The sequence below is a fragment of the Maylandia zebra genome, linkage group LG13 (assembly GCF_041146795.1).
Source record: "Maylandia zebra isolate NMK-2024a linkage group LG13, Mzebra_GT3a, whole genome shotgun sequence".
Taxonomy (NCBI): Eukaryota; Metazoa; Chordata; class Actinopteri; order Cichliformes; family Cichlidae; genus Maylandia; species Maylandia zebra.
In genome coordinates, this window is record NC_135179.1 from 25,132,622 (window position 1) to 25,159,239 (window position 26,618).

Genomic DNA, 26,618 nt, shown 5'->3' on the forward strand with positions numbered 1-26,618 from the left:
AACAAAAGAACAGAAAAGTTTTTATCTTCAGCACCTCTTACGTCTTAGTTTTCAACTTTCTGTATTGACAAAAATGACACAGCAAATTGTTCTAAATAGAAGTGATGCATGCAGGGACAAATCATTGGCTTTTATTTATTTATTTCTTCTTTTCCATCTATTCATTTACGGAGTGAAATATCTGAACAACTTAGAGATTGAATGAATACCCAGGCAATTCTGCACTGGCATTTCACTTTGTGTGGTTCATGGTCCTTGGAGAACGAATCATACAGGTTTTTGGTGATGCTCGGACTTTTCATAGTCAAAAGAGATTCTCAGTACACCGGATCATTATCAAAGCGTTGTCGTGTCTGAGCAAAAGGCAGCCTGTGGGGCTGAATTGAAGGCAGCACAAAAGTGCCAAACAGCAGCATTTCCTTCACAGGCCATTGGAGGATAGTTTTTAAAGCAGCTAAATCACCACAGACGTCCATCCTGAAACTTTACAGCAGAAATAAACGTGTTCACAGCCTGGTAGAAAAAAGTAAACCCCACCAGCAGGCGGCACAGGCACCCAGGTTTGTGAACACAATAACACAAGAAGGCAACGTAGAAGGCAACTTTGAAGGCCATAGCTGTATCTACTAAAAATCTCAGAAAAGTTTAAATACCAGTGAAAAGGTCGAGTTTTCTAAAAATCTTCTTGAATAAGATAACTCGAGAAGATATAACCTAGGATTTTCAAATCGGTGCTATAAGCGTATCTATTAACAATCTTGGATTATTTAGAATCTTAGTGGTATCGACCTCTGAAGGAGATCAAAGGTCAAGTTTTCTTTAAATCTTGTGACTGTGATATTTCAAGAAAATTCACACCTTAAGTGTGTCTACTAGAAGGATGAGGGGTAGTACTGGCGGCCATTAGAATATCCACTATGTGATTAAGAACTTTCAGCTTTAATTTATTTAATAATTTTAATTATTAATGCAACTTGCTAACCAAACTAGCATGCTAGCTCTACGCTCTTTCTCCAAATATTGTCGTGTCTGATTTGATTAATTTGATTGATTTCAAATAAACCACTGGTGCAAACTAGCCCAAATTATTTATTGGCCAACTGATATTATCTGTATAGATATTAGCTATTTAGCTATCTTTGGTATCTTCATTTATAATGGCCAATGAATGAAAATGAAAACAGTCAAAGCAAACAGGTGAGAAACACAGCCATGAATGTTGATTTGCATTGTTTCTCCAACAGAGGGAACTCTGCAGCTTCCTTGCTGGCACCACACAACAGCTAGCTGATCTGAGTAGAATCAAGCAGAGGAAAAGCAAGTAAAGACACAACTATGCATAACAAATGTTTGGGATATGTGCTTATATATGGGAATGTTGTGCTTTAAAAACACCAAATATCATTACCATATTAGTCTCAAAAATCCCTTATCATCCAGGCTCTAGTGCAGATCAAAAGGTCACAAAGTAATGGCTGCAGTCACAGTGGTTGCGTCTATCTTTTATGTGCCTTAGTACAGCCTCACAGGGCTGCTAGCATGACTGCAGACACTTAGTTCTGTTGAAATCATAGAATACATGTCAGCAGAAATCTTGGAGATATCAAAGAATTAATATCTGCTATACATAGGACTGCCTTTTTCAGAAAGCTCCATATTTTTGGACTTCCGCTTTGGGATGATTACCCAACTAGAAATATCAGGCTCTCTACTTATTTGACATGACCCCATTTACATTTGTGCATTATGCGACAGCTCCCAGGATATACAGAAGTCTAATCCCAGTTTATTCCCTTGTTGTTCCCCTGGTGGCTTGGATAATTCTCAGAGCAAGGACGAAAAAGAAGACGACACCAGCTCTGAGAATTATCCAAGTCGTCAGCTCTGATGAAGCCTGTATTGATTAAATAATTGGGGGATTTAAGGTGTTAATGGTTGCACGCATTTGTCAGATATTTGCTTTCTTATGTGACAGCGTGGTTAAATGGCATTTTGGGCGAATACCAGCTAAATGTACCAAACTGAATAAAGCCTTTAGTTTGTTTTTGCAGCTTTGTTGCTTTATCTGACATTTGACTCACTACCCATTATATTATTTGATAGGTGCATCTGTCAAACCATTCAGAATCTCCCACTTAGGAGATAAAGCCAAACAACCATTAACCATTTCTTATCCTCAAAGTATGGCCAGATAAATTCCCCATCTTCCCATCAGCTTTAGAACTGCAGTATGAAAGTTAATAACCGGAAAGTCATTGCTGGAATTCAGTGATATGTTTATGGTGATAAGGAGTTATGAAGATTGGTGTGAGAGGGTAAATGAGGTGACGGGAACTAAGCTGCTTTGTGACTACGCATTGGGCTGAGGAAGAAGCTGAGTCACTGAGGTGACAGTGTGTGGAAGAGATAATGAAAACTTCCGTAATATCTAAGAGGGAGAGAGAAGGACAATAAATCTGTAAGCTGTGACCCAAGATGTGATAACCCATTACCCACATAAAGATAACATCTGGTCCCCACACTCCTCCCTGGCATGAGATAACAGACCATTTTACATTTGAGTTTATTCTTTTCTAATCCCTCAGCATCGCCAGTAAAAGCCATCCTAGTAATCATCTGCACAGCCACACATAAACAAACTCCTAATCCTCTCCAACCCAGAACTTCTGAAAATTAATAAGGCTTGTTTAATGTGAGCGTTCAGGTCATTTTCGGTCATTTCAAACGGCTGGCGAACCGAGACGCTACTTCAAACCGGAGCTGACGTATCTCAAAGCAAATCTGGAAACCAAAACCTCACCTCCTCGTTGTTACTTTGACACCCTTTCCTCTGTATGTTTTGGTTAAAAAAAGTATAACTCTGGCTTAAAAAATACATTCTGATGAGTCCATTCAACATTTTGTGAGAATCTGAAATAGCTTTCTTTCTTTCGCAGCTCCCAACTCTGTACTTGCTTGCCTTATTTATACACTGCCTTCAGCAAGAACCTGAAGTTGAAGTCATTTTAAGCAGCAGTGTAGGTGCACACAGTAAAAACTCTGTCACAAGAAAAACATTCTTGAAGGTGAACTTTGCGAAAGTTTTGTTCCATATTGTGAGCTTTTTATTTGTCAGAGCTAACCAAGTCAGCACAAAATAAATCGAGACGAGAACGGTTACCCTTGATGGGAGAAGAATCTAGCCTCCAGCTGGAAAGGCAGCAACCTTGCAGCTCCATTGTACCGTGTGATGAATTTCGTGGGTGTCTCTATGAACAAATACACAACCTGTCATGATTAGGCTGTGTGCAGGCAGGATGAGGACCCAAACGCAAACTCAACTCAAAATACAGCTTTATTGCTGACAGAAGTTAAGGCGATACAAAATAATATGAAACAAAACTGGGAAGTCATAAAGGAACTGACTCACGAGGAACCACACGGAGGGGCGCACAGTCGTGAGGGAGAACACGACACTGAACTGAGGGAGTCGCGGACATAAATACACAGAGGGTTAACGAAGGAAGTGGGAGCACACGGGGAACACAGCTGACACAGATAATCGTAATGAGACAGGGCAGGAGTGAAGACAACATGACGCATACTGACGAGAGACTGTCAAAGTAAAACAGGAAGTACACAGAGGTTCAGACAGGAGGAGAGAGAGCACGGGGAGAACACAGACATAACGGGCTGGGGGAAACATGGAATAAAACACAAGGAGGGGAAACGAGGGCTCACAGATACATAGAGGGGCACACAGGGGGTAATCAAATAAGGAACATCTTAACAGAACAACCTACCAAGGCATAAATAAGGAAAAAATACAAAACACACGAAAACTAAGAATACTGGGCCAACCAGGACCATGACACAACCCACTCAAAATTGTACTGCTGAGGAGTTTTCAGTTCAGTTATGTGCAGGATTAACAGAATATGATTAAATAATAAATGCCTGGGACTCGTGCTTGACATACCCTGCTGCTTCAGATATTCTGTTTTCATATCTAGGTCAAACATCCCACTGAGAAGCTACCTAAGCTGTGGTTTCTGACAGATAGGGTTCTTTGATTTGTTTGGTCTGTTTGGTTCCTCCCTTTTCAGGTTTTTGCACTGTTCAACTTCCTGTCACAATATGTGCCAGTGCATGTGACTTCCAGATTAAACAACATACACAAAGAAAACCAGACTTTTTCTTATCAATTCCACAATAGCAACATATGCTGTCTTAAAATCGTATTCATGTTGTAGAAAAATAGAAAAAAATTCCACTTAATGTGATGCATGAAGTGCAGGGTTGCTTTAAAATTCTACTCAAGCCTGGGCAAAAATTAGCTTTGGGCACCATATATGTATTGACCACCTATACTCTCTTAGCATTATGTCTGTATTGTATTTCACCGGGGTTGAGTCGATGCTTCAAAATACCAAGGACCTGTCATTACTGTGAGGGTTGCCAGGGGAGTCGACCACTCCAGGAAGTCTTTGTGCACAGCCAAGAAATAGTTCCAGAACAAGAAACACTCAATAAAACTTTGTGTGGATTGAACCAACAGCAATAACATATAATGTGCAATGTCAAGTAAAAGCATTGCTTTGGCTGTGTGGTCCATTTTACTGTCTACTTTGACAGCTACGAGATATTTCTGCTGTTTATTTCCAGTTTTCTATGGCACACACCCTAAAACATAACTCTTATTTAAACATGTGCTTTTATTTTCCCTGGATCTAATGTGGAGGCTTACAGGTCACACACCGAAGCACAGCTTCACTTTGACGGCGTTTAGTTTTGACAGGGGTCAGGGAAAATGCTCCCGACATTTAAGGCTCGCCGACAAGATAAAGCAAGTACTGTTTTTCCGTTGTGGCCCTCGGGGTAGTGTTTGCAAAGTGATCCCTTCCCCATTTCTGTTCTGCTCTGTCTGTGAAATTCAGATATCCTAGTTTTTCCATGTTGCCTTAACCTGTCCACAGGCAGAGCGGTGAGAGACGTCAGTGACAGGTTAGGGCAACAGTGAGGTCAAAGCATGGCCTGCTGACATTCAGAAGGTACTGCATGCTTCCTGTCACAGCTCAGTGCCTGCTGAAGGACAACGTGAAGCAAGGACAAGCAGTGCAATAACAGCTTTATCTGGTAACAAGGACCAACATATTCTCTCGGAAACAGTGGCACTTTTATTTCATTACTGGCAGCTTGGATAAAGGGATCATATTTACAGCATCTCATCAGGCTTAATCACAGATATTTTCTTCTTGTGCCCATCCATCCTTTCTCCACAGTTCAATAAGAATGGACACATGATCAACTATTCGTTTAATAACACAGCAGTGTTAGTTATCGTCCTCTCTGTTGCTAAAATCTTAAAGCGTGAGTTCTCTGACCTACAAAGCCATGAACAAGGCACTCGTAACTGAGGACTGAACCCAAGTCTCTCTGATGATTTGTGATTTGTACAAAGCAAAGTAAATGTCTGCTGGTACTTAGCTTCTTCTTCTTCTGCCACAGTGGATCATCTGTATCCACCTCATCCTGTTTCTAGCTTCCTTTTATCTCGCACCAACCCTCTGCATGTCCTCCTTCACTACATCCATAAATCTCCACTCTGGTCTTCTTTCCCCCTTCCCTGGCTCTATCTTCAGAATATCCACTACCCCTCCTCTCCACATATCTAAGCCATCTGAACCTTGCGTCTCTTGGATTGTCTCCAAACTGCTCAACCTGAGCTGTCCCTCTGCACTGTAAAAAAAATCCGTAAAAATACAGTACAATCTACTGTATAAACGTGAAGGAATTTTCCGTATTAGTCATTTACAGGTATTTTTCTGTATTTCTCAACTACTGCAATGCATTGTGGGAAAAAGAACCTGAAAAGGAGGGAAAAGTAAGCGCAAGAGCAGCCATTAGGCTTCTTTCAGGCTTCATCTGGATTTTGGATTCTGAAGTTGGAGAAACTGCCTTCAAATTTCTGTGGTAAGTATTAAAACTCATGTTTCGTTTTATTAAAATAATGTTTTTCAAAAGATTCCGTGTTTTTATTTAGAAAGAATTGTTAATTTATTTGTTAACTGGTTTCGGCTGTCTCCAGACAAGTCAGGAATATTTTGCTGACTCATTTTTTAAAATAATTGTTATTTAGGTTTAACATGACTTAAGCTTTATTTTAATTAATGTTAAAATAATTTTTACTGTGATACCACCAGTTTTGCCCTTCAGTGGCTGAACCAGTTTTCATAAATATTATAGTTAGCTGTCTGTGTCTCTCTGGGTATTACACAGCTGTGACTGCTAACTAGCTAATTAGCGAAAGTCAGCGATGTGGATAACTGGGAAAGTGAGAACTTCATGGTTCTAGAAATTATTCTAGGACTCTAATAAGTACTGTATCAATACCTGTGTTTTACAGTTGGCTCTACTGTACACTATAAATGGTTTCAGGCAAAGTTACACTAACCCTAGTTTAAGCCTCAGACCTTCCTGGCTGACGCTAGCAAATGCTAATGTTAGCCTCTGATTTGGGCTGCTAAAGTAAAGACTTTTAGCTAGCTGACCAGCATAGATTATTTCGGTGGTTAACAGACTGTAGTGGTAAAATTATTGAAAGTATAGTTTCACCTCAGCACATTTACAATTACAGTATGTCTATTTTGTAGCACATAGAAATGTTTAGTTAATATTTACAGACAGATACATTTTCCCTGTAACTGTGTTTTTACTCCAACATTTGTTGAAAATGTAATTTATGAAATGCTGAGCAGCATTTCTTGTATGTGGAATATTTTTGTCACCCCACTGTGCTAATGTGATTAAATACTAAAAATTATTACTAAATAAATTCAATAATAAATCAATAATAACTATTTCTTGATTGAACTATAATGTAAGCGCAGTGCTGGTGTGCAGGGGCTCTATATGCCTTGTCTATATCAAGCTTTTAGCCAAATATAAGCAGAGATATTTGTATCTTTCTTAAAAATCCAGATCCTTACAGATTATTTGAGAAATGGATCAACAGCTATCACTACTTGAAGCACTTTAAGTCCTGCAGTGGAAAAATATCCCTTATTTCACCTTTGATCACACACTTTGGTTTTCCAGTGCAGAGCAATGGCCAAGAAAAGGAAAGACTTCCCCGAGTGAAAAAAAAGATGAAGATACAAGCTGGTGATGATCCAGAGCAGCTGGTCTCAGGAAATGAAGAAAAACCCTGATCACCTTCTCTACAAACACAAGGTGAGTTTAATGTTGTGGTTGATTTAGTTTTTCAAGGTATGTATGTTACTTTAATTATAAACTGCTTTTGTTGCAACAGAATGGTGTTATGTGTATGCAACTCTACGTGAATTATAATCCTTTGTAGGGCTGCGTGATATGACCAAAGTCTCATATCCCAATATAAGACGTATCTCTCCTGATAACGATATATATCACAAAATAGTGCATTTTCTGTAAATTCTGTGATTCTCGGGCAACTCGACTTATGTGAAATGTTTTCAGTTGGGCGTCGTGTACCTGGAGTCGAGTGTTTTGACCGATGCATGAAACTATACATTTTTAGACATGAGTTTAAATGGCCGCCATTTTCTTTCTGAGTATTTATTAGACGGCGTGCTGCAAGGAAAAGCCTGTTCTAACGTTTGAGTCTAAGGATTATTTTGAGCACCTGACGACTCTTTTTTGCTTTTCATTCGTAAACTCTCTCGAAACTCTTTCATGTGATTCTTGTGTAGGTGGTTAAAGAGGTTTGTCGTGTTCGAGTGGTGGTGGGGACCAGTTTGTGGCATAATTTGCATAGTACAGTTTTCTGGGGCGTGTCAGACTTTTCATAACCAAACCATGTCCATGCTACAGAGGTAGCCCCTCATTTAACAATAAGGTCCTCGATTTCTTTTGACTGGTCCTTCTGGTTCTGCCTCATCCTTGCTGGCCATGCTGGTATTCTCTGTGCCTTCATCTGCGTGGTGACTGTAAGCGCCATTTATAGTTACTTGATGTTTTTATTTGAGGTCATTTGTTTGATGCATATTCTGAAATTTTATGTTTGAGAATAATGTATATCATTTCAGTTTAGTTTGAAAAGTCTCAACAGAAACTTGAGCTTTATTGTGAAAGGTTTATGTGGAAAATAAACAAGCGGACGGCGGAGCCACACGATGGTTTTATCCTCATTGTTGGTAACGAAAGTACGCGTAAAAACAGTCACTTGTCCGTCCATAGTGTGGTTATTTTAAGTATAAGAGAAGGAGAGAACTTTAAGAAATAATATAGCAACTACAGTGACCATCAAAACCATGAAAAAAATATTGCCGTAAACAGTTTATTTTGCAACACCACAAAACAAAGAATAGTGTATAATATGAAACGATAGACATTTTTATATCGTAATCTGATATATATCGTCATATCGCACAGCCCTAATCCTTTTTTTGTTTATGTTGTTTATGCTCTAGGTAAAAAAAAATTATAAAAATACAAACTTTTTAAAAATGTCTTGTTGTTTCTCTTTTTTTCCTCAGAATAAATTGCGACTAGTCTCAATGGCTGACACGGAGGAGCAACACAGCGACACGTTAACTCCGACTGCTGCAGTTCCTGTATGAACTGAGCAACTCTTAAAATCCAAGGAAAAGCTGAGTGTATTTTACTTAAAGCTCAGATGGACCTTGATGTACTAACATGCAGGCTGCATTCAGGACTTTGTCACACTGTTATATGAAGAGCGGTAACAAGACTTTGTAGTAATTTGTCTTACTATTGTCTTATTTGTTGTGATTTAGGGTCTGTGCGCACAAGCAGAGGTTTTTGTTTGTAACTGTAACCTCGTTTTCAGAGCCTTGTCTAACATTTAATGGTCATGAAATATGTCAGACTTTTTCCTCTACTTAACCAGCTTAGAGAATTTGAACACCGTGGAGAAAAAGGTGTGCATTAAGGATTTTGAACTATGATGTTTAAGTGTTGTCACTGCTGAGGATTCGTGGACACAGATCCTTATTCACTATGCTGCTGTTTACAGTTTAACTTTTCATCAGAACAAGCACTTCTAATTATACTTTGCTCCTCACTGACAAAACAAGTCCCGTAAATACACTTTTATCTTTAAGTTTGGGACAGTAATCTGTCTTAATTTATTATGTGTTGTAGTTATCATATGGGGAAAAGTCCTGTGGTTATCCATCAGTCCTGTTCGAATAAACCCAAAGTTCAGGAACATCTTCTTTAGATCTGTTCAGTTGTATTCATGTGGCACCACTTAAACAGTCAACAAATTTTGACTCAAGTATGTTATATTGTAAGGTAAAGAGCCCAAAGAGTTAATCTCAGACAAATGTTCACACAAATGTGAATTACATTCACTTCATTAATGAAGTGAATGCAATTCAGTAATCAAAGGTGTTTGGCTATAACTGACTACATGTGTATACTGTATCATAAGTGGACAGAGATGGATGTAAACCACACCTTAACCATTTGGCTGAGGCAAAACTACCACAAGGCAGTGATTCTAACTAAAAGGTACTCTGGATATTATTAAATGTGAACATGTCGTTAAATATGACATTTTTTGTTTGTCAGGTGTCCTGTTTGAAGAAAACACTTGGTAGCCACTTGAATGAATGTAAATAAACACATTTACATGAGGGCAACCTGATTTCAAGGAAATAAAAATGCTCAAATTTGAAAGCTTGTGAGTTATTTTGTTCATGTATCAGCTGTTTAGTAGTTTTATGACAAGATGGATGCTGTCATTATATTTAAGTATAGTGTTTGAGTTAAGGAGAATAAAAGAATATTTAACATTAATTGTACCAATGTTGTTGTGTACGAAGCACAAATTAATTTAAGTTTTAATTTATGAATTTTTGAGTACATGGTGTACTAGGTTGTAATTGCATAGAAATGTACGTTTAAGGATATAAAGAACTATATTTAATGAGTTACAGTGAAAAGAAGTGCTTGGAAATAGTAATATAAACAGAAATTTCAATTTTTCTATTAACGGAAAATATCAGTTAATGATACAGAAAATATACTGTGAATAAACGGAATTTTCTGTTTTATAGCTGAAGGAAATGTCCGTAAATAGTACAGAGAGTATACTGTAAATCTACAGAATTTTCCGTTTTATCATTTACAGAAAGGTCCGTCAAACCTCCGTAAAAAAACAGAAAATGTACTGGCAGAAAATTACCAGGACATTTTCTGTTTTTCTACGGAATATTTTTTTACAGTGTGATGTACTTGTTTCTAATCTCGTCCATCCTAGTCATTCCCATCTTCAGCTCTGCCGCCTCCAGCTTAGTTTCCTGTCTCTTTGTCAATAACAGCGTGTCCAAACCATGCATCTTAGCAGGACTCATTGCTGTCTTGTAAATCTTCCCTTTCACTCTTGCCTCAACCCACACCACCTTGCATGCATGCTCTTTTTCACCTCTCCTTTTTACTGCCCCCTTCTTTGGGTGCATTTAAGCTTATCCACTTTCACTACCTCTAATCCTCTGCATGTTCACCTTTTCACCTTAGTCCCTCTCATTCACACACATGTATCCTGTCTTATCTACGGTACTTACATTTATGCCTTTTCTCTGCAGAGCATACCTCCACCTCTCCAGGCTCTCTTCTACCCTCATTTTAGATCACAGTGTCATCTGCAAATTCCTTCCGGACCTCATCTGTCATCCTGTCCAACAGTAAATAAGTAGGGGCTCAAAGTTGTTGTCTTGAGTAGTTAGAAAATCCCCTTCCTTATTTTTCTTTCTCAAAATAAGCTGCAGTTGTATTTTCAAGGATTTTATGTCTTAAATCTTTCGCTGTACTTTTGAAATAAGGTTTCCATGCAGTTGCTCTTTTTTAGACATATCAGACAGGCCATTGAAGTGTGTAGTTCGGAATGCATACTTTAAACAACTACAATTGAAATGCAGCTGTTCTCGGGGGGAATGTGCAAGAAAAATACATTTATTCTGAGTAAGTTGCCATCCCAGCATCACAAAGAAACTCTGTCTGCCATCACAGAAAATAGTCATACTGCACAGAAATTGATCTTAGATTAATCTTGACAGCTCAGCTTTTTGAATTGAAGTCTATCTTTGGATGGGCACGATAAACAATGTGCAAAGACACAAAAACACACACATATAAACAACACTGGCTGTGTTAACCGCATGTCGGACAGAGGGAGCGGTATAGCCTCTGTTAGCATCGCAGTTTGCATAAGGCATTTCAGGACTTGTTTTTTTCAGGGTTTGCTTCTTCTCATCAGATGGCTTCAGGGAGTGTTGTGATAGGCAGATACCTTTTTTATTTAACAGTAAAAAATAGATGAAGTTTGTTTTTGGTTTTTTTTTGGGGGGGGGGGGGGGGGGGGGGGGGGTTGTGTGATTGCAGTGCAAGTTCAAAGGACCAAGGAAGAGCAATCAAATGTACCCCGGGGCTGCCGTTTTAGATATCTGGGTTAAAAACATGGAAAACACGTGCTAGCAATTCCAGCTACGATTCAAATGCAGAAAAATAATCAAGCAAAGCTTAAAAGGACTCGTTAGGAAATGTTTTCTCTGCGAGGAACATGTCGGCAAGCCGGGAGTTTCCCCCTGTGCCTCTTGTTTTACCCTGGGAAATATAAATGCAAAATGGTTCCTTTCAACAAAGGTTCCCATCTGAGCATATTAAGAAGAAAGGAGGAAGGAGAGCGAGATGGCAGGTGCATTTCCTGCTTCCACTTAAATGGTAATCTTAATGGCTGCAGAACATTTCCCCATGTGTTGGCCATTGTCCAGAGTTGCCCTTTGTAAGGCTACCTGGCTTCAGACCTTCAAGGCCCTCACGTGAGATGCTGCAGGTCTTAAGCACTCCTACAGGGCTTTTTGTCTTGCCTGCTTGTCTATGCAGCCGATATTGATGCAAATGGATTTTGTAGCTCTCTGCTTTCTTGTCTTTTTAGGCTCTATTGTCCACAGTGGAAACACAATATGTGTTGGGAGGGGGGGGGGGGTCTGCTTGTGTATTCAGTGAAGCTACACTGGTAACCACTGAGAGACTTCATGTACTGCGAGTTTTGAAATGAGATTTAAAGCCGACACATGATGTCTCCCCTTATTTGCATATTAGTAAGATCCAGCAAGATCACGTTTTCATTTTCCCCTCGGCCAGCTCTCTTTGTTTATCATCTCCTACTATAACTCTGTTTCTTAAGTACACTGTTATCACTCTGAAGGAAAAAAATGGAGAAAAAAAAATGACTTTATTCCACTCGAAATGTTAATGCGCCCTGCGTAAGGAGGGTTTCCATAAACAACCAGCACAAATGCATCTTGGCTAGATGGAATGGGAATGTCTCTGTTATTCATGTGCAAATACACAATAAATGTACCGAGTTGTTAGGAACCTCTATTCACAGATGCATTCTTGCCTTGGTTTATTTGTAAGATGATGAAGGGCTTGTGTTAAAGAATCTCATTTCACTCATAACCTCCAAATGGGATTTTCTTTTCAGTGATAAGTGGCAATATGAAGTATTGAATCTATCCCTTTTTTCGCTGGGTTGCAGTTTATTCACAACTGAAATTAAAATACATTTTTTGAGAGTATTTGAGACGTTCCAAAGATCTGTTTTGTAAATTTGATGCCATGTTCTCTTTTCCGAGGATGAGGATGCGTAACCCCTCAAAAAAAGCATCTACAATAGTGGTTTCATTACTGGATATCCATCTTTTATATATATATATATATATATATACATATTATTTTGAAGCTGTTTTACAATGGGGCAAAAACACAGTAAAAAAAGGGGAAAAAAATTGGCATCACCCAAGGTCACATCTTTAAATCTTGGCTAATGTACCGATACAGCTTTTACTGTATATAATGGTACATACCGAGAGGGGAGGCAGATTTTAATGTTGTTGCAATACGTTTCCTAGCTACGTATAAGGTGACCTCTATAAATTTTACTTGGTGTTTGTTCACAGATCGACTGACCACGTTTCCCAGTAAACTCAATTCAGGATCTAAAGAAACAGCGATTCCTGTGATATACTCAATATAATTCAGAGGTCATACCAGAAGGGGCCACTTTTATACAGAGCCAGGTACAGTGTACAAAGAAATCAATATCTATACCACACCTAAAGCACATAGAAGAAAGTGAAGACAAAAGAGGTGTTTGTCAATTGTTATGTTCCAGTCTGACTCCCACATCGCTCTGGATTTATGCAAATCTGGTTTGAGGCTCTAACACTGTAAAAAAGGAAAATGCTTCTTTTCTTAATAAATGTAGAGGCTACTTTCCTCTTTCTTGTCGCTAATCCCTAAGCAAAGATCATAAGTGAAAGACAAGGCACAGCAACAAAGATCTTGGGAGCATATGGGAAATTAGAAGGGTGAAATGTAGATAATAATGTTAACGATGAAACATTCATTTGAGGTTCCTTTGAAGGATAATCAGTCAGTCACATACCTGCTCTACTGGGTTACACTCAGTCATAAGACTAGTCCAAATAAGTACCGTGAATAGCGTGACACTCCTAACTCCTACAGAGAGGTATTCACATCACATGCAGTCAGGCAGCTGGTTTTCAAAGAAGCATACTATAGTATGCTATAGTATGCTGCTAACGCTATAAGGACGTTCAACAGCCATTCAGCTGTATCACCTTGCGTTTTACCTGCTAAGACTAAATAACTCCTATTTTCATAAAGAAAAAAAAAAGATGGGAAATAGATTCAAAGTGGATTTTTGGAAATGTTGATTTAAATGAGCTTTGCCACTCAGGTTTAAATTCCTCTGGTGCTTTAGTTTATTTTTTTAGGGATTTTTTTTTTGTGTGTGTGTGTTTTTCTTCTTGCTGTTGACAGATTTCAGTCATATTTTCTCATTTGTTTTCAGACTCGATGGGCTTCAGTTTCATCCCCCTTACAGATGCTTGCAGCACACAAACTCAAACCAAGCACAGGATTCGTGATAATACCTGAGATCAATCAAAAATTCTGGAAATTGTACGTCAATTGTGCTTGAACAGACGATGTAATCCAAGAAAATAATATCGTTAATGTGCTGGGATTGCAAAACCTTAATTAGATCAGCAGCTTATCTGCAGCTGTTAGTGTTTTGAAGTGTTATTAGTAGCGAGAGGTGTACAGAGAGCTCATGAAGACGAAAGAGATACGCTTTGGCTTTATCTGCTCTATACACTGTGTCAGGCCATGCGATAATGTTTTCAGCAGATTACAAATAGACAAGGTCTTTAAATTGGGCCCGACTACTCACCAAAGACCAATCACCGCGAGCCGACACCGGAGCCGGCTGTAATATGTGTGTGAAATGAGAACCATCACAGTAACGCTGTGCACGGCTTCCCTGATGAACGAGACCCCCTTTAAACTAATGTTAAATGGGCTGGCTTTGATAGAGCAGAAAGTTAACCCTTTTTTCCTCTGCAGACCTTTACACCGAGCACTTCAATGAAAGCACAGATAGCAAACTCGGTTAAAACCAACCTTTTTTTAAGATCCTTTCTGTTTTTAAACGGTACAAAACACCTCTGAAATGTGCAATTAAAATTAGAAAAGATGGAGCTCTTTTCATCTGTCTCTTTTGATTGTGTCCACTTAACATCTTTATATGCACAAACTATAAAGTGTGTAGGAAGGCAGATGCTGACTCTGCCTCCAGAGGCACAAACTCAAATAAACACTCTTTGCTGCAGGTATCATGCTGCTCCCACGCAGTATGTTGTGCTGCAAATGAGTATCCATACTCTTCCGCAGCACCACGCCACTGCGCACCTCGGGGGTCAGCATATGGCTGGCAAGAATTTATTCTATGCCCCTCAGCGGGCCCTAAACACTTCTAATTAATGCACCAATATGGTCCAAATTTTGCTGCATACAGGCACCCACTTGTGAACAGATTGACAGTGCTAATATATTTTCTCTCTCTCTCTTCTGGAACAATAGCCACATTATCAGATTTGATTCATTTGCATTGTATAGCCAAACTGCAGTGAGATTGTTGGAGATATTTAGCTTACTTCCTATTAACCTCCTATTCATTAGACAGAAAAACAGCAACAACAACAAAACAAACTGCTGGCTCCCATTTCTTGGAGAGAGATACAAAGTTTCCTACAAGTCTTGATAACTTTACAAGTTTTTGCAAACACTAGGAAGAAAAGAAAAAAAAGACTGATGCCCTTGAAGTTCTAAATTTAAGCTGGAACATGTGTGACTGGAGCCTGCGCAGTGATTGAGGCGAGTGCTGTTTTTAGCTTCTAATGAAAGGCTTGTTCATTAAAAATGCCTGACTTTGATGGTGTGGAGGTGGTACGCAAACAATGTCACAAGTCTAGAACAATAGCTCACACACCTAAAAATAAAGATGTGCTTGGAAACATGCCTTTGCTTTTTATCACTCTGGAATTATGAAAGATGTGTGGTTTTTATTCAAGGAATAAATCAGTGTTACCTAAGAGACAACACGTTGTTCACTGCCTACAGTATAGTGGTGACGTCAGAGAGGTGCATTGCTATGTTCACTTTCCTGTCTTTGCTAAAGCCTGTCAGCTGTCAGTGCACTGCAGGATCTCTCCTTTCCCAGATAGTTGTTCTCCTGATATTAAAAGCGGAACAATTTCTTTAATTTTGAGGCCGTACGGCTGTCACTGAGCAGGTGTTTATGTGACAGTCTAATGGCTGAGTATTGTAATTCTTGTTGCTGTAACTCAATAAAGGTGAGAGGCTTGGTAATAAAGTGTCAGACTGTCGTGTTGTGGAAACATCAGCAGTGTCACAGTGTCAGAATATATGCATCCACCCACTCACACTTATAGGAGGAGGAGGTTCAATCGAGAGAGCGAGACAAAAAGAAGAAGAGGAGAAAAAGGCGCAGCTTTCTTGTAATATTGATCCATAAATGCAGAAAGTGCGCCATCTATTGGGTGAATTTCAACTTGCAACCATAGCTTTTTAAAGTGTCCAGATTTTTGCTGGATGTAGAGCTATTTTCAAACACTAGGTGGCGATGCACTCATTCAGTAATGCATTTTTATACTAAATAGCTTACTAGTTTTCCTTCTTTTTATTCGGATTTCTATACGCACACTGCCTTAGGGTGGAAGATTAATTCTACACTGTTTTATTGTAATTGATCAGGATTTTGACATGTGAACCATAACATATTTGACACTGTTTTATGTTTGCTACCCTCAGTCAGAGATGTGTCTACTGTCAGGTGTGATAAGGTTAGGTTTGCAGGCAATAAAGAAGAAGTTCTTTCATTAAAAAAATTCACATTTGTTTATCTGTGCGAGCTCTGACAGTGACTCATTGTTGTAGTGAAAGACTGGAAAAAAACTCTATGAAAAGTAATTAAAGCCAAGGTGAATACGCCAGCAATGATCGATCAGGAAATCCAGAATGACGTGTTAATATTACAAAAGACCACAGAATATTTCAAAATAGAGAAAGGTTTGACAAATGGAGTGTGTGTGTGTGTGTGTGTGTGTGTGTGTGTGTGTGTGTGTGTGTGTGTGTGTGTGTGTGTGTGTGTTTTTCCCGGTGCTTTAAACAGGCTGTCACACTCGTTACCCAACCCTCCTGAGCATGTTATGTCAAGTCAGGTTTCTAGAGTCTTTAGTCACAGTTACACTCAATGCGTTTCCCAACAACTGCCTTATGAGAACAATAACTGAATCAGGTATCATGTACCAGGTGTTATTATGCAATAACTGACTCACGGTAAAGACTGATGATAAATCTTGAATAACATTTCAACAGTTATTTGAGGAGGAAAAAATATGCACCTGAAAGTGGGCAGATTTTGAATTAAAATTTGAGTACTGAAGATAACTGAAAAGATTTGGTTTGTGTCATTGACGCGCAGTGCTTTGATATTAGTAAACAATTTAAACACATTCACATGAAAATAAAAATAAAAAACAAACCTAATCAGTTTTGGTGGTATTTAGGCTGTCACCTGCTTAGATTCCGTAGATATTAAATGAGGTAAAAGGCTATTACCTAGCTGAATGTTTATTTTGATCTTTATTTTAACTCATTATTTGCACTTTTTTTGAAAATGTAAAAGAATAGATAAATAAAGGACAGTAACGAACTGGATTAAATGAAAGGATAAAAAGACTAAAAAGTCCAGGCTGAACTTTTAATGTAGGCCAGCACCTTTACCCAGCTAAATGGAAATACTAATTAAATTTCACCTAAAACAAGGCCAGAGATAGATTAGTATTTTTATGACGTGTATTTTTTTAATGTATCTATCGTGTGTATGCTAAATTTCAGTTTAATAGTAAGCATGTCCCACCCTGGACGCAGCGACGTGCTCTATCAGTGGTAACAGGCCCCGCCCCGACTATCAGCATCTCCAGTCAGTGGGGAGCAGCTGGGAGTCAGTGTGGAGGAGCAGGAGCAGGAGCAGGTAGCAACGGAGTTCAGCGGCTCCCGCGTTCGTCCGACACTTAGCTAGGGCTGCTCCCCAAGCAGTGGTGGTGATGATGGCGGCGGCTGTAGAGAGAGGGGGCGTCCGTGCCGCTTTCCTGAACCCGAGCAGCGGTGGCGGTGGTGGACCAGCGCCGACGAGCCTCCCGACCGGAGCGTTGGCCGGGGCTGTGGTCCTAGGCTCGGGCTCCGGCAGCATGCCTGTGCCCATGAACCTTTTTGCGACTTGGGAGATAGACCGATCATCTCCAAGCTGCGTCCCGAGGTAACGTTAACATTGGCATGTTAGCGTGAAAATACCACAAATCACAATGTTTGCAAGCCTCCATAACGTTGAATAAATCTTTGGCTAACGTTTGCTTTAACAACGCCCTCGCTGAGTGGAACGTTAGGCAGGACGGACGAGTTGCCTCACATTTCCAAAACACTGTTGGGGAGCTAACTGTCAAGCTAACTAGCAAGGTGGCTAATGCTAAAGCTACCTAGCAAATGTTTTGAAGTTACTATAATGTTTTGTGCTAAATGCACATTTGTTTTGCCACGTTAAGGTGCAGTGCGCCAAAAGTACCAATGTTAAAATTTCCATTTGTATCTTAATAGCTTAGACGAATTAACAAGCCTGTAATAATTTATTAACACTCGGTGTTTTTAATGTATTTCGACCGTTATAACTGGCTAACAAAAGTTCAGCTAACCAGTTCATCTGTTAGACGGATTCTACTAGGTTTCCTTTATGTTCTTTTTATGGTGATGAAGCTTTGCACATAATAAATGTCCGGATAGGCCTGTAGTTGATTAGGTATAAGGAATGCTTGCCACCCAATAGCGGCATAACTATCTATAAATACAGTGGCATGGATGCCGTTCGTCTCATAAGCAACAGACATCCTTTTTATCCTTTTGCAGCCCTATGTGTCATGAGCTGCCTGACCAAACGAGCAGTTTTGCAGCTGCCTGGCGATTTGAAATTCCCAGAATTTTTAAGTTCTTATGCTGTGGGTTGTGTTGTGATTACGTCTCTATAGATCGGAGTCGACTACCCCGTTATAGACAGCAATAAACAATCACAAACAAAGCGACTCACAGTAATGACGAAACAGCGGATATGACAAGAAATTAAATACTTTTGATTGTTTAATGTTATTGTTTTCCTGTTGCGTTATCAGTTATCTTCTGCGACACTTTGCGTTAGTATTCTTCAGCAGTGAGCAGGCATTGGTGCCACCTGACCAGAAACCTCTCGGGAGCTGTGGGCACATTAATCAGCTTTGACCTAGATCTGTTCCACTCATTGGGATAGAAGTGGGCTTGGAGGGGAGGGTTTCCTCTACAGTCAATGTGCCGTATGTGTGTATATGTGCCTGTGTCTCTATAGTGCCTGCATGAGCATGTATGTACGAACGGAATCATTGCATGTGGGAAAATTCCTGATCTTTCAGATCCCTGTGTGAATGTTGAATATTGTTCTGTTTGGCTGTGATGGTTCAAACGATTTAAAGCCAGCTTGAATGAGAATGAATCGTCTTTGAAGTGACAGCACTGCTTTTAGATTATACAGCTCCCTGCCCTTTTTCATTGTAGTCCTGTTTCTGAAAATGTGATTTCACTATTTATTTAGTTCCTGGACAGGCCACAGCAAATGCTGCACAGTGACTAATGCATGAGATTATTTTGGATAGTTGTATCTGTTAAGTTTTAAGACTGGATTGCAGAAAACAGCATGTTGTGCATTCATACAACATGCCATACTATGTACATTGATTTCCTACGTCTGTCATTACACTGTTCTCTGAAGTGGATGATGTACAAGGCACTGTATCCGAGATGAATATGGGTGAGGATCACAATGAATTATTAATGAGTTTTACAGTGAAGGTACACTGTTACTCGACCCACAGCTTTCTTGTTGATGAATGGGATACTTTGTTAGATCTGATATGTATGGAGAAGAACTTATTAGGCATATTAATTCATGACACAATTATTTATTCAGCCTGAAAAGCCTTATTGTAATTATTGTTATATGCGGTGGCTTTGAGGTATAGTGCTCACAGGCTATTCTGCTAGTGTAAGCTAGTGTGAAAAGTCCTGTATGAAGCCCAACCCAAGGCTTGTTTTGGGGATTCTGCCTTGGCATTCTTTCAGGGGCTGGGCCATGTTGTGTGCAGCTGTTTGCTCTTCAACTGGCCTTTAGCAAATGTGGGTGTCCAGCTAAGTGGCACGGTTTCAGATGAGGCCACGGGGCTGTTACCAGCTGAGTGTTTTTTATTGTGGTACTCCAAAACATCACGCACAGCTGTTGTTTTCTAATAATTACAACATGGTAAATAATCCTAAGCCCTTCAGCTCCATTGAAAGCCATGCTCAGGAAAGGATGTTTTTGTCAGAATGGAAAACATGTTGTTAGCTTTTATATGCTATTATATTAGCACAGATTTATGGTTTCTAACTGTGGAGCTGGATGAAACAAAATTCATATTTTAGAATCTTGCGCTTGTTAAATTCTGGGTATATCCAAATGCAAATAGAGTTTTATTGCAGTGCACCATACAGTATTCTGGCTCCTACCTGTTGGACGTAGTGTTGTGACAGCTCCATCCTTAACAGGCTTGTTGGAATAGTTAGAGAAGCATTGTTTTGATTCCAGCATTGCCATGCCTGCCAGTCTGCCACCCTCCAGTGAAATACAGCGTGCTGTTCATATTGCAGGTTATTTCTTATAAGCTGATAATTTTTCCCCTTGTTTTTCTTGTTTTTATTATTATTGCAGTGGAGGGGGGAAGTGCAGAAGTCTCACCTGTTTTCCCCTCTTAAAAGAATAGACAACTGCTTTGCTGATGTTGCAGATTTACCAAAGACAGCTGAGGGACATAATACCCACATTATTCATCTTCATGTAACCTGCTTACTGGACACATTTAAGTGTCTCATTGATATTTTGGGAAATTGTGCTGAATATAAAGTTATGCATGTAAAACTAAGCTTTTAAAAAAACTGGGGTATTTTTGTACTAGAGTAGATTTAAAAATAATTTAGTCAGTGCTCTGCATGGTGGATGATGTGCTTTCTTAGCTGTTTTGACCCTAACAGTTTTGGTAGAGTGGTTTTATTTTTACCAATCCTTTCCCCTTTATTTAAGCATACGAGAATAATAAAGAGACAGGTGTAGCTGCGGTTACACAGCAGAACTAAAGAAGTTTAGTGGCCTGTTCAAAAATCCAGCTGAGCTGTCTACAGGCAAGAATTTGTTGAGGTAATGATGTGGTATTTGCAGGAATGGCACTAATGCGACGGTCAAAATATGGTCCTGTGTTTATCTTATTTTGATAAAGAATTTTCAGCAGGATGAGAGCATTGGCTTCTTGCCAAGTTCAAAATAGAGGACTTTTTCATAAACATCTGCACTGATAAAACCCTAAAAGAGCTGAAAATATACTACCTGAGACTAAACCAAGCCCAGACATTATTTGAAAAGTGGCACCTAGCTCAAATCTGTTGCAACATCATCTCTACACACGAACAAGCAGCGTGCTAATGTGTCCATAAAAGCTCTCCAACCTCCATTGTGTCCAAAGCTTTAGGTGCATTATGAAGCTATAACTAACTTACTTTCAAGCTGACAATTTGTCTGCTTTCAGAGTAAACATCATCCTCTTTGGGTTGCTAAATGGAAAATGTTTTGTAGATCTGAAAATGTTGGCGTGCCCTTGATTTTCTTTTTTAAATCCTCTGTGTATAAAGATCCCTCTATTACATTTCTCTGGACTCAGAGAAGTGAATACATCTCAGTTAGCTCGCAAGCTACGAAAAAACGTCTTCCTCTTCCCATCTGATGTTTATCTCTGCCGAGTAGTGCGTCCTTCTTTCTGTCTGTGTGATTCATGTGAGTCCCAAGATGGCTTTACTCTCTCATGAGCGGCAGAGCCTTATCTTGATAGTAATTGAGTGTACTTTGCAGACTCTGGTCAGATGTTTGTATCTTCTGCCTCAATCTGTAGTGTATCAAACAGATTTGTGTTGTGTATGGCAGATATAGATGATAAACGAAAACAAACCCGGGCTCAAGTAGAGCAACGTTATTGTGTCATATTTGTTCTGGGTCAGCAGAGATGAAGCCATCAGCAAGACATTTTTTACTTATCCCTTATGCCTTTATGCTGTGATGCATAAGGGATATGTAAAAATATCCCTCATGCATAACTGTTAGCGTGCAGTTTCTAGTATCATCCATGGCCTTAATCTCTTAGATTTATTTTCGAGTTTTCTGTAAATTCAGTGATTAACCCTTTGCTGAGACCATTAAATCTGGGTACAAGTAAAGAACGCCTGACTGTCAGATAATATGATCTAAATTCACCCTTTCACCTCCTCAATAAGTGTTTCATCTCAAGGCATGGGTATTGTTTCTCTTAGCAGGGGAGCTGCTGTAATCTGATTTCATAACAGGAAAAGAGGAGCTAGTAATCTCATGCTGCACGCACACTGTCTGCTTAATCCTCTGCTTCCTTTTGGAATCATATACATCAGCCGCCTCCAGTGCCCTTCAGGATTGTGACACAGTCGCCACATCTGTTTGCACCATGTTTACAATCGTTGTTTGACACCTGATGCTAAATGTTCATATTTGATATGGTATTTTGAATGATGTAAATGAAGCAAGCTTTTAGGCTGAGGAATCATCCCCAAAGAGCATGTTGTTAATGCTCTGTTACAGAAGCAACATTTGACTTCATGGCATGATACTTGGCAAGATGCCCATGCAAAATATAAACAACTCAGAACAAAGGTGCATTTAGAGGGATGACAGCTCCATTTTTAAAGCAGATACTGAAAGTAACAATATTGCAAATGTAACTGGATCGTGACGTTTTTATTTTTCTTGTTAGAGAAATAAGAATCCATAATGTGGCTTTCTTTTAAGACATGTTTCATATTTTAGTCACATTAATAGTTAAACTAGTTCCCTTTTGTTTTATCATGTCTTCAAATAAGATTTCAACTTGGCTCCATGCTGTCCATGCTGTTCACACACTTTGCTGACAGAAGACCAATCAGCACCTTCACGCCCCTCTTTTTCGTGCTTACTCCCACTGCTTGATATGTGTCAAAATTCTCTTGGTTTCCTTCCCTGCTTTCCTGGAGGAGGAGGAATTTCCTTGGGAAACATTCCACATTCCTGGCAACTAGAGAGCTGCTGGTGCAACTGAAATCAGCCTCCTTCAGTCTGGTTTCAGTACCCTTCTCCCTTCCGTTGTTGACTAACAACCTGCTCTCTGGAACGGAGCCAGGATTTGAGCTGTGGATTGTCCACTCTATTGAAAAGTTTTGCTGAATTGGCCCTGAGCTTTATGGTGATCAGGCATGCACTGAATGCTCATGTTGAATGTCTCACAAAGGGAAGAAAGGTTTGTTTCCCCCTGCGTGGACCTCAGTATGGGAGCGAGGCCAGATTCTTCTGTGGGCGGATACTGGGGTCTCTGCTAGTGAAGAGATCCAGCTTCCTGAGCCAGCAAGCGAGGCGAGGAAAGTGTCCTCTGATACAGGGAGGATCCTGTCAAAATAAGCACACTGGGGACAGCGTCTCTCAACTCATATTTTCTCTCTTGTTCTTGCACTGTTTATTTCCCACCTCTCCCAGTGAGGCATTTCCTGAGCTGTATATGCCAGCAGCAACACAGACACCATTATTTCAGACACAAAACATTTATGATGTTGATGAATGAGAAAACATGACAGACCGTTTTAAAACATGAAGATTTGTCATCATGGCAGTCTGAAATCCTGTACTACATTTCTAGCAGAGTCTTCTCTTGTAAACAAACACAGACTGGCAGTGCAGTTATATTTATCCTTCGTCAAATCACTTTACCTTAACTGTCAGCCATACTCAAAGAACATTTCTTTCATCTTACTGAGTCTCATAAATAGAAGATTTTTTTCCCTTGTTTTGGCTAACAGCCCCAGAAAAGAATCAGCATCTTTGCCTTTTCTGTCTGGATGAGGACATAACAGTCCCTGGAGTGAGAAATCTCCGATAACATGGAGTTGGATGCCCTGCTTGCTTGCTTGTCTAATCACAGATTAAGGAGTCTGAACTGTCTGGATTCCAGTTTCTGTCCATGCGCCTTTGATCAGTTGACCCACACTGCAGTTGTGCCACCTTCTCTTTTTCTGTGCATTAAATTCAAGCAGCTTTATTTTAACAAAGAATTAAGTTAGATCTGCACTGAGGTGAAATTAAATTAAATATGAACACTTACTTGGTTAAGGACAAAAAATTGGATGTTACTGTTTTAAATCTAGGTGCCGCAAAGCATTGCACATGAGAATTTTGTATTACATAGTCTAAGATTAATGTTAAAAAGATGGATCGTTAACATAGATCCAACATCTCCCATCTTCATCTCACAAACTGCATTAATTAACGATTCACGATATAAAAATGGGCATTTTTCATACTGCGTTCACATGCTTATCTGTGGTAATGGAAAAATGACTGTGCTTGTTACTTGGCAGCAAACAGCGTCAGCCTAATTGGCCTCACCTCTCTATTTTTACTCACCTTGCTATCACTGGTGTTAAAATTACTGCTGAACTGATAAAAAGGAAAAACATGATCTGTGTGCAGAATCTCTGAAGAAGCTGGAGCACGGATACAGTTAGTCCATTAGTCATTTGGATGTATAAAATGGGGGGTGGGGTTGTGTCAGGTTTTTAATCACTTTAGGGGGGAAAGTGAACTATTTGCTGATGCTGACCGTTGTATAGTTGTTTGCACAATTCCCAGTTCAGTGTCCTGATCATTTTTCTTTCTTGAAAGTCTTGTCTACTTTGCAGAAAATGGTACGAGTCAGTGCAGGTTTGGAAGGGTGTTTTTGTCAGCTGAAGTCCTTCTAGCATCATTAGCAATGACAACAGGCAAACCTTGCTTCGTCAGGCAATATTTTCTACACTTGATTTATCATACTGCCATATCTGGTTCAGTTACCATAGAGCTCAATACAGACGCGAATCATCTGTAGAACCTGAATAAAGTCGATTTCTTCTTGTTTCTTTTCTTAGGAAGCTGAGGGTGTTTCTAAATTCCCAGATCATTAATGAGAGCAGACAGATTCGGTGTGGTGGATGCAAGAATTAAAGGGCAGACCTAATCCTGTCTGATGCTCAGCAGAGGCACCATATGTCAGTATTAAATATGTATAGGAAAGCTGCACTGATCCTTTAGATGAAATGTCAGCAATGCTTAAATGTAACTGAAAGATATCATCAAGTTCACTCAGTTTCAATGCCGTGTCCTTACATTGGAGATAGGAGCAGCCATGTACATCTTTGCTGGCTAGGTTTTACAGCTTTGAAAATTGATTCTGCTTATTCATATTCATATTAAAGGTGGTAGATTGTCAGACTGCATTAAACAGGACTAAGGACTTCAGATTTACTGTACAATATCATGAAAACTCAGCTGGGGTCTATTCTGACGTGGAGCAATGGATGTGTCAAAGCTCTCGGGGTCAACGCAGCGGTCTGGCTGGCTTTCCCTTGCCAGCCCTTTCATTGCACTTTCATCTTTTCACAATGCAGCCCATTCATCATGGCTTTTAAAGATGAATCATTGTTGTTTTTTTAAAAAGGCTTATATAAGCTCAGCATGCTATAAATCCAGTCTCCTACAGGCTGTGTACATTTTAATATATTCATGCTGTTTAATGCCATTCCAAACATTTCTTAGTATGTATGACGATACAATAAGATTTGCATTATACTTCTTTGTGGATGTGCACATGGACTGCTTTAGTCACGAGGAATCCATTGTCATCCTTATACTACTTTCTATTTGCCTTTGAGGGCACATGCTCACTTGGTGTCCTTGTTAGTATAGTAGCAGTCATGACAAATTGGAGGGGTACAGAAACCTTATGGAGCCTTGTGTACATTCACTGATCCACTCTAGCATCAGAAAGTGATACTTATATAATGAATAAAATGATATCCAGTAATATTGTGTTTTAAAATTATCAAACTATCTCTGCCAACAAATAACAGTCCCAGATTTAGAGGAAACTGACCTAATGTTAGCCCTGCCTTCTTTTTTTTAATTTAAATCCTCCATTGAGTTTTTTCAATATTTTGTTTCTTCTTTAAAAAATCAAAAACTTGAATTTTCCTGATCACTAGGCTGGACAGAAAGAGTGGAAGAAGGCTTCGCTACTAAGCTTTTGATCAAACCAATAGAACACTTGCAAAAGAATATTTCTAGCAGGAATACTATTCACCTTTAATAGGATTTTAAAATTTAGCCACAACATTGTCAGTGGCAGTTACCATTCACCCGTATCTATTGGAGTAGTGAATGAAGAGTCACATGGAAGCTACTGAATACAGCAGACAGGAACTTATAAACACTTTTATTAAAATAATCTATCATCAGTATCATCTGCATGCTAGCAAGATACTATCTTCCTTGTTATATTCTTTTGTGATGATGATGATCTGGTATCTTTGGATCTGATATTGCCTGTAGTCATGCCATGTTTGGTCTTGTCATGTCTTGCATTTCCTCTACAAACATCGGGTTGCTGACCTCACCAATATGTGTTCAGGGCAGAGACAAAAGAGCTGTTTACCACTGCAGAAACACAACAAAGGATGACAACTATTTACTGAGCTCCTGAAAATTACTGTCAGATCACTGAGGTGTGACTGCAACATGGAGTTGTATTTTTAATTAGTATTAAAGAGGCTGGAGAGTTGAATAAGAAAGTAGCCTGAAAGATCCCAGTGGGAGTGTCTGCAACTGAAAGCTTTTGTTTCAAGGATTCTTACTTGCTGACTCACAAATCATGTTACTGGGTTGTGTTAACCCAGTTAAGGACCAGTTTGGTAATTTGGTAGATTTCCAGTACAACTGGGAAAAGTGCTTTCTCAGTTGGTTTACTGCGTGGTAAAATATAGGGCCAGGTTAGATGTAAGCATGCATTTCCTGTTGTCACTTAACAGCAAGCTTTGCATTTTTTGACTTGCCTCTAACGATGGTTTTCCCTTTAACCCATATTTATATCAGCCAGGAATATAAACTTGCTACCCATTATTTTCAGAGGAGTTTACCAGAACGTCCTCACAACAAGCACATACTGCTTAAACCTCTGATTTACACTTCTCAGACATAAATCTTTTTTCATCTGAGTATT

General features: G+C 39.4%; 1 protein-coding gene and 2 long non-coding RNA genes across 5 annotated transcripts in view; 2 read left to right on the forward strand and 1 right to left on the reverse strand.

The window, feature by feature from the left end:
* Positions 1-1,425: 1,425 nt before the first annotated feature.
* LOC143421848 (uncharacterized) lies at positions 1,426-3,442 on the reverse strand. The gene is made up of 3 exons (XR_013101459.1): positions 3,410-3,442; positions 3,161-3,248; positions 1,426-1,559 (listed from the first exon to the last, which is right to left on the reverse strand). It is a non-coding gene; the product is annotated as an uncharacterized LOC143421848 (long non-coding RNA).
* A 2,304-nt stretch (positions 3,443-5,746) lies between these two features.
* LOC106675451 (uncharacterized) lies at positions 5,747-9,663 on the forward strand. The gene is made up of 3 exons (XR_003024752.2): positions 5,747-5,952; positions 7,078-7,212; positions 8,496-9,663. It is a non-coding gene; the product is annotated as an uncharacterized LOC106675451 (long non-coding RNA).
* Positions 9,664-17,360: 7,697 nt separating this feature from the next.
* Positions 17,361-26,618, forward strand: part of LOC101469954 (phosphofurin acidic cluster sorting protein 2) — a 45,808-nt gene continuing 36,550 nt past the window's right edge. For 2 of the 3 annotated variants that reach the window (XM_076891850.1, XM_076891851.1), the window contains exon 1: positions 17,361-17,695. In XM_076891850.1, the coding sequence (XP_076747965.1) occupies positions 17,484-17,695 (212 nt within the window). In that variant the 5' untranslated portion in view covers positions 17,361-17,483. The remainder of the gene's footprint in view (positions 17,696-26,618) is intronic. The other variant, XM_076891852.1, reaches the window with a different exon arrangement.